Source organism: Marmota marmota, unplaced genomic scaffold (assembly GCF_001458135.2).
Source record: "Marmota marmota marmota unplaced genomic scaffold, marMar, whole genome shotgun sequence".
Classification (NCBI taxonomy): domain Eukaryota; kingdom Metazoa; phylum Chordata; class Mammalia; order Rodentia; family Sciuridae; genus Marmota; species Marmota marmota.
This window is the reverse complement of record NW_025999949.1, coordinates 1578174-1593018: the sequence shown is the minus strand read 5'-3', so window position 1 is coordinate 1593018 and position 14845 is coordinate 1578174. Positions and strand designations below refer to the sequence as shown.

The 14845-nt window shown below is 32.8% G+C and overlaps 1 protein-coding gene across 17 annotated transcripts in view; it reads right to left on the bottom strand.

Moving 5' to 3' along the window:
• The window catches only part of Vps13b (vacuolar protein sorting 13 homolog B), a 734817-nt gene that overhangs the window by 386017 nt on the left and 333955 nt on the right, over positions 1–14845 (bottom strand). For 16 of the 17 annotated variants that reach the window (XR_007347142.1, XR_007347143.1, XM_048801898.1 and 13 more), the window contains 2 exons: positions 12083–12210; positions 1292–1526 (listed from right to left, as the gene is read on the bottom strand). Coding sequence is in view for 14 of the 17 variants with exons in the window: in XM_048801898.1 (XP_048657855.1) it covers positions 1292–1526; positions 12083–12210 (363 nt within the window). In the remaining 3 variants the exon portion in view is untranslated. Of the gene's footprint in view, positions 1–1291; positions 1527–12082; positions 12211–14845 lie in introns of those variants that run through there. The other variant, XR_007347144.1, reaches the window with a different exon arrangement.

Here is a 14845-nt window from a genome sequence, read left to right as displayed (position 1 = left end):
AGACAAGTTGGTCAACACTGGCAATTTCTCAAAAGCTTAATCATAAGAGTCACCATATTACCCAACAATCCCCCAACTAGAAATATACCTAATTTCTGTAATAAGAATAATTCTATGACATCTGCATTATATTTTAAAAATCTGTTCCATGTCTAATGTTGTATTTTAATAAAAATCCAGGGACAGTTATTTTAATCTTACAAAAGTTGCAGAGTTTGAAAAAAATTAGGGAGCATTCCACAACTCACTTCGAAAGATAAATATAACCTTGATACTCTATACAACAGCTGTTGTAATATAGAATTCCTAAAATCCAAAAGAAAATAGAAAAGAATGAAGTATATCAAAGATATTAGAGAAAGGATCCTTCTATCAAGCCAAGGACTACACACAAAGAACTTAAAAAAAAAAGTTGTCTTTAACTATTAGAATTCTATGATTTTTTTATGATAATGATATTCACATTGTAAAGGACCAACACTAATATGTAGCAGTAAATCCTTTTTATTTCTTATGAGAAAAATGGATTTTAATGAAAATTTCAGAAAGGAAGGAGAAATTAACAACAAAGTTGGAGTCAATAATTGCACAGCCTGTCTACTCTTCAGTGAGATAGTACCTACAATAATTTGAATGACATCAGGATTCATATATTTACACCCTAATAATATGAACAAGGTGTTGACCCATTTAGCACTGTCAAAAATTTGAGCCTTGTTATTAAAATATAGAGTCACATTATTTACTTTGTGACTCAAAACTTTCTAAGGTTCACATTTTGTTTGAAATGAATATGTCAAAGTTCAAAAGGGTATATATTTTCAACATAAAACACTACAATGTAAAAAAAATCAAGAATGTACTGAGAAAAGAACCATGGTTCCAATCACTGCACAATCATGACTTTGTAAATAAATGATTAAAGTTATATTATGCTTGATATAAATATTAATTTCACTACTCATGTATAATATATTCATTCATAACTCAAGAGGCTTTGATTAAGATCAACTCTTATAATTCTTAGTTCAGCAAACACACACAAAAAAACAACTTTCTTCAAGTTAAATTTAACAATTATATTATATTGCACAGGTACTTTAATAGACAATTCAATTTTATATATAAATATCTGACTATGACTAAAAGGTACTAATGTCAATAAATGACATCAGTCAAGAAAATCTTTCAACAAGAAGCCTGACTTACATATATACTGATGAAGTAAAAGAAACCTAAAAATATCAGTAAAAAAATATTAATCCTGGGAAGATTTTTTTTTTAAACATACCTTCTTCCAGAATAGGTCGTGGGATAACAAATGGAATTTCCTGAAGAGGTTCCATATATTTGTGACCAGCACTGATAATCTTATTTTGAGGCAAACAGAGGACAAGTGTTCCTGGCATGCTGGTTTGTCCATGGTACCAACTTCTTACAGTTCCAGGAATATCACCAGATACAATTGTACTTGGGGAAGGCAGGCTATCATTTGGAATGAAGACACAACAAGACTGAACTTCAAGCTAGAAAAGCAAAGCAGAATTAAAATTTTGTATCAGACCAAACATTCCTTGAAAACCTGATATCGCTATCAGAATAAATAGGCAAAGCAAAAATTAAAGTGCGTCCTACATGTCTCTATTGAGTTATATTTTACTCAACAAACACTTGAAAGGCTATTATTTTCATGCTATAAACTTGATCAAAAGCACCCAGTAAATGACATGAAAATAAAACTGCCCTTCTACAATTCTTTCCAAGAAACATGATTCAGTTACATAAATGTTCTGGCAAAAAAGGTGAGAAAATTCTCTTTCTCTTGCAGTTCATTATATTGTGTTAACACCAAACAGAGAGGCAAAATTAAAACGATTTCTATATGAATTGGGCCCTAATATTTTTACTTTTCTTATAGTTTATTAACTATAAGAAAAATGTTTAAAACATTCAACTAATAGCTCTAGACAGTCATTAAAGAACACAGTTATAGGGGCTGGGACTGTGGCTCAGTGGTAAAGTGCTCACCTGGCACGTGCAAGGCACTGGGTTCAATCCTCAGCACCACGTAAAATAAATAAATAAATAGATTTTATTTTAAAGAATACAATTATACCACGTATTTTCTATTTTCATATACACAGATTCAAGTATATATATGTATATACAGTATATCATATTTATCATATAAAGTGGATATATAAGTCTAAAGAAGACAATTTGAAAATCACTTTCTTGATTAGTTCATTCTTAAATTATTACTTCAATTGTGATTTTATATGAAATTTTTATGCTCCCTTTCCAACCCTCACAAGGCCCTTAAGACTATGCAAGCACAAATCAAAAAATGAGTTTGAGTTCCTAATTCAGAAGCAACAGATTAAAATCTATTAGTCTTAGCTCTTACAAAGCAATAGTTGCTCAAATTTTATTAAATTGCCTAACTAGCCTAGCATATTTTCATTATTTGTTAAGCAAATACAAACTATAACACTGACTTTCTAGAAACTATTTGGCATTCAAATGTGATACTTAAATTATGATAAGAAATACTTTTGCTTGATAAATTCTTGGATACTCTAGGAAGTCTCAAAGACACTATTTTATAAAATATAACTAAAGATAGAATAATATTTCCCTTTCTAAGGGTTAACACTCTCCTTAGTGAGAATATAATTACATGTAACAGATTTAGAATTCCTTGATATGATAAACAATTTTGCAGCCCATAAATAAGCAAACCTATTTGTGCTTACTTCACATATATGGCCAAAGATAAACTAATGAATTCAGTGAAGAAAAAGACACTTAAAATTTTTAAATGCTTTAACATACTTCATTAATGTTAAATTGTGTGGTTTAAAATGGCATACAAATTGCATATTTTCTATTAATTCTATTAATTTCTATTAAGAAGTCAAAATATTAAGTATAAAATATTCAACAATTCATATAGATACTGATGCTATGTTGAAAATGCTCTGAACAACTTGAGGTCATTGGTTTAATTTGCTATAATTTACAAACATACACATCTGTGTCTGTAGAAACAAATTTTAATTAGCCAAATTTTTCAAAACCATAAAACATTACAAATTCCACTAAATCAAAATTCAATTTTTTTCCATCAAATTTAAACAATCTGAACTATATAAATAAAATCAATAGCATGCTGGCATGAGCTAAGCAAAGACTCTAAATGATAAACATTCTAAATACAATATATGTTGTCAGGATTCCTTTTATGATAACAATCAAAACATAGATATAATCCAAATTGTTCAAAATTATTATAAAGTTACATCTATGATATATACTGAAGTTATCATATAAATCTTTTTACACTTTTAAAATAACTGTTAAACTGTATGTCTAAATAGTAGTTTTAATGTAAAATCTTGAGTGATTTATAGTACTGAATATAAATCTGGAGCAGTAAATTTTACATTAATGTAAGGATCTGACAATCCAAGGGAAAGAAAATGAAGTAATCTGCCAGTAAGAAGTCCTCAAGCCGGGGGTCAGATCATGTTCATGGAAACCATCTGGTTGGGACCCTCTGAGCCACACCACACACAAATGATCTTTTAAAAAAATATCCTATTCATTAATGCATCACAGCTGCACTGAGTGTTACTTCATTTTTCCATGGCAACATCCTTTCTGTTTCAAGGATCTTGTTTCAGTTTTGGTAGCAACGTGCTCTTTTGCCAATATTGAACACATTCATGTGTTAAAGTGAAGGGATTATTACAAATTTTTGAAGTAGAATCACCTCTATTTTGATTCCTATTAGGTCAAGGGCTACATATCTGAAGTATCACATACTGAGGATAAAGTAATAAAGTAAAAACTATTTGGTATTTTTACTTTACTAAAAGAACTTGACTTAAAGTTTAAAGTTTATGTACCAGTTGAAAAGACCTATGTCATTGTGTTTCTCCTCCACCCTATATGTGAAGTTTGGAAACCAGCTTTTTCTTTTTTTTCCCCCTGATTTATGTGCTCTATAATTGGGTTGCAAACCAGTTTTAAAAAGCAGAGGATAAGTTTCAATTACAAACTTGTAATTTCAAATTACAAAAAGTTTTCTTTTTCTTACTTTTCTTTTTTCTTTCTTTCTTTTTTTTTTTTCTGGTACTTTGAATTGAACCTAGGGTCTCATGAATGTTGAGCACTCTACCACTGAGAAACATTGTGAACCAGTAATCAGAAAATCTTAATTAGTCACTGGCCATCATGAAAAAATACTTCATTTGTAAATGTTGCTTATGCTGTATCATATTTCCACCCTTGTAAATAACATTACTGTTTTCTATTCCCAAATAAGATATTGTTTTTTACCTAAAATCTGAAATTTTAGTGGCAATTATATTTTGCAAAATTTCTAGAAAATAAGATATTGTCTATATAAATGTATTTCACTTCAAGGAATAATTTCAAATGAGAAAAATAAACATCAGAGTTTGTAGTTCATTCATATTTTTCTTTTATTCAAAGATTTTTTTAATATCTACCATGAACTAAGGTGAAAGTCATGTATACAGAAACAAAAGACACATTGCAATTCTCAAAGAGATTAAAATAAGAGTTTAAAGTATTAATTTCCTTACAAAATTTCTCATTAGAAAGTAAGCTCTAGGTAGTCAAATTACTAGCCTATTTTGTTCTCTCTATAGTATTAGTAATTGTTGAGGTACCTAGCCTGTACTAAATATTCAAAAAATAATTGTTAAATAAGTGAACATGATTATTACAATCATCAGATATTAAAATAATTGCTTCATGCATGTTGTTCATAATTTCATTCTATAGAAGCAAGGTCTAATAAGGTAGTTAATAACACTGACTTGTCAGTCAGATGTGTTCAAAAACTCCAGATGCAGAACCTTTCACAAATCTCTATGACTTCCATTTCCTCATCTATAATTTCAGGATATCATGGCATTGCTATAAATATTTAATGTGATACATATCACCTAAACATTTTCAAAGTAAATATAGTCAATAAACAAACACTAAGCACCTATTATTTGTCATATCCAATATCCTGGCCTTCATGGATTTACAAAAGATGTTCGCAGTGCATTTAAAAATGCTGTTGATGGGCTGGGGTTATGGTTCAGTGGCAAAGCACTTGACTAGCACATGTGAGGCACTGGGTTCAATCCTCAGCATCACATAAAAATAAACAAACAAACAAATAAATAGAGGTATTGTGTCCGTCTACTGCTAAACATACTTTTTAAAAAATGCTGTTGATCATCAATGTTTGTGGAGGCTTCCAAAATAAGCAGTATTACATTTATACTACAACAAGTGTATAAAACTAACCCAAATCATGTATCCTAGTTGAAAATATTTCAATGTATTATGAAAATATTTTGGGTAAGAAATCTAAATATAGTCATCTTGAGGTCTACATTTTAAAATCCTCAAAATGAACCTTTGTTATCTTACTTTTCAGAGTGATTATTATAAATCAGTTTATGATAAAAAAAAACTTTTCCCATAAAAATCTGTCAAAGGAAGACACGAAAAATTTCCTACATTTCAATTCCAGACTTCCTCCTTCTAAAAATTACCACCGCAATGGCTGTTACTTGTTCAATGATTATAAATAAGAATGTAAGTCTCTACAAAACTGCCAGCATTAAATGTTTAAAAAACTTGCTTTTATAATTAATATGACTAATAGTTCATCTGTCTGGCCTGAAATATCTACTCCTATTTGATGCTGAAAATAATTCAGGCAAGCAACATGATTACTTCATTACTGGTCAGGCTCCAGAAGAAATTTCCTAGGAGAGAGAATTCAATTGGCCAAGCTTAACTGGTTATGGTGCTTTGCTTGAGTCACTCTGACACACGAATCAGAATAACACAAAATATGGGAAGTAGTCCCCTAAAAGAATAACAGAATTACTAGGAAGAGATCAAGGTAGATTGGAGACTACTAAATATCCAAAACAAATGAACAAATAAATACTAAAAACCCAGAAACTGCTACAGAATAGTAAGGCAATGACATGAACTTCAATGTATACGACCAAAAAATGAAACAAACGTTTAAAAAAATAAAAACTGAGCCTGGCAAGAAGAAATAAAATATTCTTCTTTCTTTAGAATTCAAGGCCAGAACATTTTAATTTTATCAACTTCATGGCACTGCTTATTATAGGTCTGTAGAATAACTATGTAGCCTTTTGAGTTTAACAGATAGGATTTTTGCTGATGAGTAGATAGAGAATAATTGCAAAGAATGAATTCATGACAATCTATTGTTAAAAGCCATCCAAACAAAATTCACATAAAAAAAGACTATCTTAAGACCACATGTATTATTATAAAATAATCCATTATAATTAAGTATGAAAGTTCCATCTTCTCTCTTAAAAACAGTTTATAGCAAATATTGCTAATATCTTTATACAAGTTTTTCGATCTTTAGTGGAAGAGAATATTTTTAGTAATTACCAACTTTGGCCCCCAAATGAACTCTGATCCCAAACACGTTCACTTGTTCAAACTTCCAACTGAAAGAATAATCCTTTGATGACTTTAAGTTATGATATTGTTTTATCTGATGACACCTTCATGTTTTTCTGTTTTACATTTTGTTTCACGAAACATCTTGGAAAATGGTCAGTATTTTTCCAAAAACTCAAGAATGTTTGAGTCTAGATTTTAATTATTTAATCAGAATCTACTTTATATCTCTTTTTTTCCCCAAGAAAACAGTATATTGTGAATAAATTTAACAAAAGATGTGAAAGACCTCTACGATGAAAACTACAACACGCTACAGAAAGAAATTAAAGAAGACCTTACAAAATGGAAAGATCTACCTTGTTCTTGGATATGCAGAATTAATATTATCAAAATGACCATACCAACAAAAGCACTATACAGATTCAATGCGATCCCAATCAAAATTCCAATGACATTCCTTATAGAAATAGAAAAAGCAATCAGGAAATTCAAGCGGAAAAATAGGGGACCAAGAATAGCCAAAGCAATCCTTAGCAAGAAGAGTAAAGCTAGTGGCATCACTATTCCAGATCTCAAAACTGTTGGTATTGGCACCAAAATAGAACTGTAGACAAATGGTACAGAATAGAGGACACAGAGTTTAGCCCACATAACTATAGTTATCATCTTATAGTAGACAAAGGCGCCAAAAATGATACTGGAGAAAAGATAGCCTCTTCAACAAATGGTGCTGGGAAAACTGGACATCCACAAGGAACAAAATGAAATTAAACCTCTCTCTCTCACCATGCACAAAACTCAACTCAAAGTGGATCAAGGACCTAGGAATTAAACCAGAGACCTTGCTCCTAATGGAAGAAAAAGTACGCAAAATCTCTATCATGTCGGATTAGGTCCAAAAATTATTAATAAGACTCCTATAACGCAAAACTTAAAACCAAAAATCAATAAATGGGATGAATTCAAACTAAAAAGCTTCTTTTCAGCCAAAGAAACAATCAGTGAGGTGAATAGAGAGCCTACCGAATGGGAGCAAACCTTTACCACAAGCACATCACATAGAGCACTAATCTCTAGGATTTATAAAGCACTCAAAAATCTTAACACCAAAAAAACAAACAAACAAACAAACAAACCACCAAATAACCCAACCAATAAATGGGCCAAGGAACTGAACATACACTTCTCAGAAAAGGATATACAATCAACCAATAAACATATGAAAAAAATGTTCAACATTTCTAGTAATTAGAGAAATGCAAATTAAAACTTCTCTAAGATTTCATCTCATTCCAATCAGAATGGCAGCTAACAAGAATACAAACAAAAATAAATGTTGGCAAGGATGTAGGGGAAAAGACAAACTTATACATTGCTCGTGGGACTGCAAATTGGTGCAGCCAATCTAGAAAGCAGTATGGGGATTCCTTGGAAACTTGGAATGGAACCTCCATTTGACCCAGATATACCACTCTTCTGTCTATACCCAAAGACTTAAAAACAGCATACTACAGGGACACAGCCACATCAATGTTTACAGCACCACAATTCTCAAAAGTTTAAGTGGAACCAACCTAGAAGCCCTTCAGTAGATGAATGGATAGGGAAATTTTGGTATATATACATAATGGAACATTACTCAGCATTAAAAGAGAATAAATTCATGGCATTTGCAGCTAAATGGATGAAGTTGGAGAATATAATGCTAAGTGAAGAAAGCCAATCCCCCAAAACCAAAGGCCAAATGTTTCCTTTGATATGAGGATGCTGACTCATAATGGCTATAGTTGTGTGCATTCGAGGAATGGAGGAATTTTAGATAGGGCAAAAAGGGAGGGAGGGGAGGGAGGGGAAGGGAGGAGGCAAGGGGATAAGAATGATGGTGGAATGACTTAGACATCATTACCCTAAGTACATGTATGAAGACACGAATGGTGTGAAAGTACTTTGTGTACAGTCAGTAACTTGAAAAATTGTGCTCTTTATGTGTAATATGAAATGAATTGCATTCTGCCATTATGTATAACAAATTAGGATAAATAAATAATTTAATTAAAAAAGAGGTGTTCCACCCATGATATTTCATATCTGGGCACATGGCTTTTTTCCTGCTAGACCAGAAGAACTAATGTTTATTTTGTCTCCTGAACATATAATAAGACACATAACAGAAAGCAGGAGCTGAATATACAAATTAATGAAAGGAATAATAAATGGAGAGAAAGATTACATACTGTGATGCATTATTAATCAAATTGCTTTTTTAAATAATAAGTTTATACTAGAGTGTTAAAAGATTAACATGTTCTTTATTCTTGGGTACTTCTATTTCAACAGGAATATTTTATAACTCTAATAATTTTCACAAAGGACATACAGAACTTCAGAAAGCCAAGATTATATTTAGCAGCATACTACTTTCTAGAAATTTCTCATATTACATTCTACCTCCTCAGGGCTACCACTGAGAAGTGTACAAGTAATTAATTTGAAAGACACATAAGATCCAAAAGATCTGTATAGTCCCATCATAGTAAAACTTCACATATGTAAGTATCAAATATATAAATACATTGTGTATGTGTGGGTATACAAATGAATGTAGGCTAAATTTGTTTTCCAATATTTTTCTATCAAAACACTTCTACTAGAACAGAGCAGGAAAACTGTACAGAAGAAAAAAGAAGATATGCAACTTAGAAGAGCTACATACTAAAATCAAAAGAAAGCAATTTATATATGTTTAAAAACCAAAATTAAAGAGAAAAGTTTTCTATGAAAGTGTATTAATCATCAAAAAAGTCTCTGGAAAGAGGCAAAGTATGTTTTTCCTAGTGGAATTTGTAAGTCCCAATTTAGCAAAAAATACTACTAATCTTACACACATCAAGCTTAATGTGCTAGAAAACACCTGAGTTATAAGGAAAAGCACCAGGGAGTGATCCAATAATATTTGAATTATTCCTTTCTGTCATGAAATATTATTTTTGTCAAGCCATAATTTACAATTTCAAATTGTACTATGATCAGATAAGCTCCCTGTTACATCATTACAGTAGAAAGATGTCCTCTTAAGTTACTCATGTTTAGAACTACTAACTCATTAATTCAATATTTAAATTGTCTTGAATACTAAATACATCACAGATTACTTTTAGTAGAGAATTACTAAAATAATATATAACAAGATTTGTGAAATATGGATCAGAAATAAAAATTACTTATTTTATTGGCAATTTAACACATACAAAATATCCAAAGCACCTATAGGAGCACATAAGATTCTGGGAGGCATTGTGGAGAAACAAATAGGCAAGGTTTACTTTCTTATAACTACAGACTGGAGCAAGCTAAGAATACAGATTGAGTTTGATCAAATTGAGAAAGAATATGTGACTGGTAGAACTGCCATGAAGTATTCTCATTTTCATCAGTAATGGGTTTCCACTGACAATAAAGATGTTAGCAAAAGAAAAACTATATGTTATTAAGCTACATGAAGCATAGGAGATCTACCTTGAAGGGATAATTATGGGTATGGGAGTGGAAGTTGAGTGATTTACAATGAAAGAGATGGTAAGGAGACAGTGTTTTATAGAAAGACTAACATTGACTATATGTGTTCAGCACCACCTTAGAGTATTATGTATTTCTGGCTTCTACAATCACAATGTAAATGAAACTGATGTTTTCACATTTATGTAGATCTTTCCTATATGTTGTCATCACTGCACTAATGGATGTTGCTGGGGAGAAGGAGATTTGAATCAACACAAGGAGTTATTAAGATATAATTAACAATAAAAGACTGCATGTGGTGTGAGACTGGTGAGACTTAGCTGATACTTGTGAAGGCATATTCCTACAAACCAAAGAGTCAGAACAACGCTACTGTGAAGAAATGACAAGGCACCTTTACTCAGACAGAGTACTCTTCTTTCAATTTTCTCATGAGCAGTCTGTTCAGAAAAAGAGAGGCTGTAAAGAACTGTCTAACCCAGGTTACTAGCTCTTGTATCAATATTATTTAAAATACACACTCTCACTGTCATCTTACAAATGGAGACATATAAAAAGCATTAGTTACAGGTGAATTTAAATGTAGCAATTAATCTGACTATATTACTGTTATGCTATAAAATGTGTCCGTATCTGTGTGCATTAGCTTTCTGTGCTGTATAAAAAATCACCAAAAATATGGCAGATAAAAACAATATGCATTTATTATTCTGCAGTCTCTGTAGGTCAACAATCTGAGTATGGCTTAGATGGGGACTCAGACAGACTTTCAAAAAATTACTATTAAGTTTGCCATCCGTATTTTCTCCTAGAAGCTAACCTAGGGAAGAATACACTACAAAGCTTAATCACGTGTTGGCAGAGATAATTTCACCACATGTTTAGGATTAGTGTGAGTATAACACAGACAAAGTACTCTTAGAAAATGACTGAAATTCCATTTAAGCAATGAAGTTTTTTGTTAAAGCTCTTTTATTTTGATTAAGAGTCACATGTTGTTTGAATGCTGTATTTAATAGGAAGTAAAGGGAAAAGAAACTGAGAGCCAAGTGTATATTTTTCCTCAATAGTTACTGTCCAACAGGTTTACTCTTTCTGGAATACTTCATTGCTTCCTGTAAAACCAAGATTTTTATCTGTTATTACTTCTCTCCAGCTAAAAGAACACCCTTTTCTGTAGAAATAAAGTTCTCTTTTCATGTATTTATTGAGATATGTGTGTGTTTTCTGAGATTCTTAAATTAGGGCTTGCTTGTCACATGTAAATTTGAAATGTCAGCTTTGACGGCTGAAAATTACTGTAACTTTTTAGGTCTTATAGTTTGCTCTCATTGCTAAGGTGGGAAAAATTTTCTTCTTTAACTTTTTGCATAGGCAGAACGAAAAAACCCTAATAGTTAGTATATTATTGTTTGTTACACATAAAATTTCATAAAGATGTCCCTAGCATTGGTCTTCCATATTGTATACAGAGGAAAGATTCTATATAAAACCTGTAATTTGCAACTGTTCAATTACTTTTATCTAATTCCTATGAGATCAGACTATCATATAATTAAATATATTTTTACCAGTTTAAGTATAATCTGGAAGGAGGATAATTTAAAAAAGATGATACACATTTCAAAGTGAAAATCAATAAGAAAATTTAGTAACAATAAAATAAAGAAATAACTATAATAATTTTCATATTTAAATTTATAATTAGGTAAGAAAGCAATTAGATAAAACTTTTAGGTTAATTTAATTCCAATTAATAATCTATATCAGTTATACTAAGTGTGATTTTGCACTGAGTTTTAAAATCTTTAATAATATTTAAAAAAAACAAAAACTAGAATGAACAAAAAATTTTAAAGAAGACTCTCAAAATGTGTAAATTTTTATACGGCATATGTTTCATATAATTTTGTTGATACTAAGTAAAGTACCAACAGTTTTCAACTAAACTGTGGAAATGAGATAGTTTACATGAGTGTTACTTGTGTGACAATTTTTACCAATGTTAATAATGTAAAAAATTAAAAATACTATTACAGAAACTAGAGTCATATCATAAGTTTTATTTTACCTGTAGTGTGAGACTCTTCACTGCATTCCATACTATTCCAATAAATTCTTTCATTCTTTCTTCAGGACTTCTACAGCCCTCAGATATATTAAACATGGCTTTCACAGGAACTGATAAGGGTCGGGATTCTAAGGATAAAAATGATTAATTATTTGACAGATGTATAACTTTTAATTTCACAAAACTATAAAGAAAGTATTTCAAGACTATTTCCTTGCTTTAAATATCACCTCTATATGAGATTATAAAAGTCTTGTTTGATCATTTTATCTTATAGAATTACAGTTTTTCACAATATTCAAGGTATTCGTAACTGGAAGGTGGACTTGAGTATGATGTTCTATTTATTGACTACATAGAGGAATGCATTTGTGAAATTCATTAAGTTGTAACTAAATTTATTCATTTCTCAGTACAAAAATAATACTTCAATAAATGTTTTTAAATAAATCACTTGATTCATCCAAAACTAAAAGAAAACGGACCTTCCCACATGTGAAATTTTCAGATAACAAAACCTTATCTATAGAACCAATATGATAAAGAGATTTTTAAATTAATTAATTTATTTTACAGTAGAATTAAATAATTTATTTTGACATCTTGTACACCAATGGAGCACAACTTCTCATTCCTCTGGCTATACATGGTGCAAAGTCATTCTAGTAACGTAATCATACATGTATATACGGTAATAATGTCTGTATCAAAGTAATTTTCATGTTAACAAAAAGATGAACATAGAAAGCAGATTTTGTAGTAAAATCAAATGTTATATTTTACTCTTACTAAAAATCTGCTCGGGCGGATCCAACATGGCGGCGGGCACGGAGGTATCAAGTCTCTGACCTCTCCAGCTGCGCGGGCATAGGGAGTATTAAATCGTCTAAATGCTGTTCGCTCAAGATCACTAGGCATTGCTGAGTTAATGTGGATCTGGGGCGAACAGTCTGGGCCTCTCAGAACACACACCGAGCCCGTAGGGGCCGAATTCAGGCTCCCATTCGCCCGCATCTCGCAGACAAACTGCTCTGGCTCAGTGCTAAAGAACCCGTGGAAGTCCTGACCCGCCAGCCGCTGCCCGCGAGACTCGCCCATCGGCCGCCCGCCAGCAGCCCCCACGACTGGGCAGCTAGCCTCTGAGGCGCAGCTCAGCAGGAGCAGCGCAGGGACTAGGAAGAGGTCGGCCGACGGAATTCCTTCCCAGCGGAATCCACTTTAGCAGGTGTGTGACTCCCACCCCCTCCAGATACAAGCAGCCAGGAAACCTCGGGAATCTCGCCGGGGGCGTGTCTGTAGGGAAGCAGAGGGGATTCCCGATCCCCAACTCCCCTTACCACAGCAGCGACACCCAAGGTCTTAGCCGCCAGTTTCCGGGGGCATGTCCACCAAAGGGGTCCGGAAAAATTAAACTGTTGGTCCCCAGATCACTGCACCACAGCACTTGGGGCTTAGATGAATGACAGAGAGAGTGCTCAGTCCTTCAGGAAATAGGACACGCGGTGGGGCTGCAAGTGTTACCAGATCTTTGGGGAACTGCTTCCGGTGAACAGGACCTGGCTGGCTGGCAGGAGGAAGCGGGGGAGGGGCCAGAGAAGTGAAACAGCTCTGGACTAACAGGATTGAGAGACTCCCAGGAGCCGCCTTACAGGGATTGCTATCGGCACATAGAGGGCAGAAGCTCGGCTCGGAGGGCACAGCTCCGCCTACTGGAAGAGAAGAAAATGGATCTCTAAGACTTCAATTTTTTTTCTTTTCTCTCTTTGTTCTTTTCTCCCCTTTTCCTTCTTTCTTTGTTTCCTGTTTCAAGTTTTTTGTTCTTTCCATTCTCCTCTAATCTATCTATCTCTCTCCTTCTTCGTTTTTAAGAGCACCTACCTTCCCCTACCCCCCAACTTTCATCCAAAGCATTACGTCTTCCATTACGTGTAATTGTCTAAATGCAAATAGGTGAATGTTTTGAGGCTGTCTATATGGCTCCTAAATACCTAGCTACTACCAACACCCTGATCCAATCACCTGTTGGTATCCCCCTTCAGGAGAGCAACCTTCTAAAGTAGCCAAGACATAGGAACCCTCATACCATCATAGCACCTAACCTAAACATAAAGTTCTAAGAACAGACAACAAATCACTATATGCATACAGAATCCAGAAGCCTTTTATGAATTGAATGAATCAGCTTTAAAGTACAATAAAGCCCAACATTTCTAGGCATAGTCTCTCACCACAAAGGAGAGACAACAGAGATGTACAAAACCAAAACAAATTTATAGGAGAAAGCAGAAACACAGCAGTCAAACAGAGCTGGAAAATAACGTGAACAACATGAAAAAACAAGGGAAAAAAGGATTACAAACAATGCAGGACAACTTAAATCTACAGGAGGACCTAGAGGCATCAGAAAAATGGACAGAGAAAGAACTCAAGGCATACCTAACTCAGATGGAACGGAATATTAGAGAAGAAATGAGACAGCAAGTCCAAGCAATGAAAGCATATTTTGAAAACGAATTAAACAAACAAATTCAAATGGTAAAAAATGAGCTCTACCAGGAGATAGACATTTTAAAAAAAAATCAAACAGTAATCCTAGAAATGCAGGAAATCATAAACCAAATTAAAAACTCAAACGAGAATATTACAAATAGACTAGATCAAGTAGAAGTCAGAACATAAGATAATGAAGACAAAGTTTATCAACTTGAAAAGAATATAGTCAACACAGAAAGGATGCTTAAAACTCACAAGCAATCTATCCAA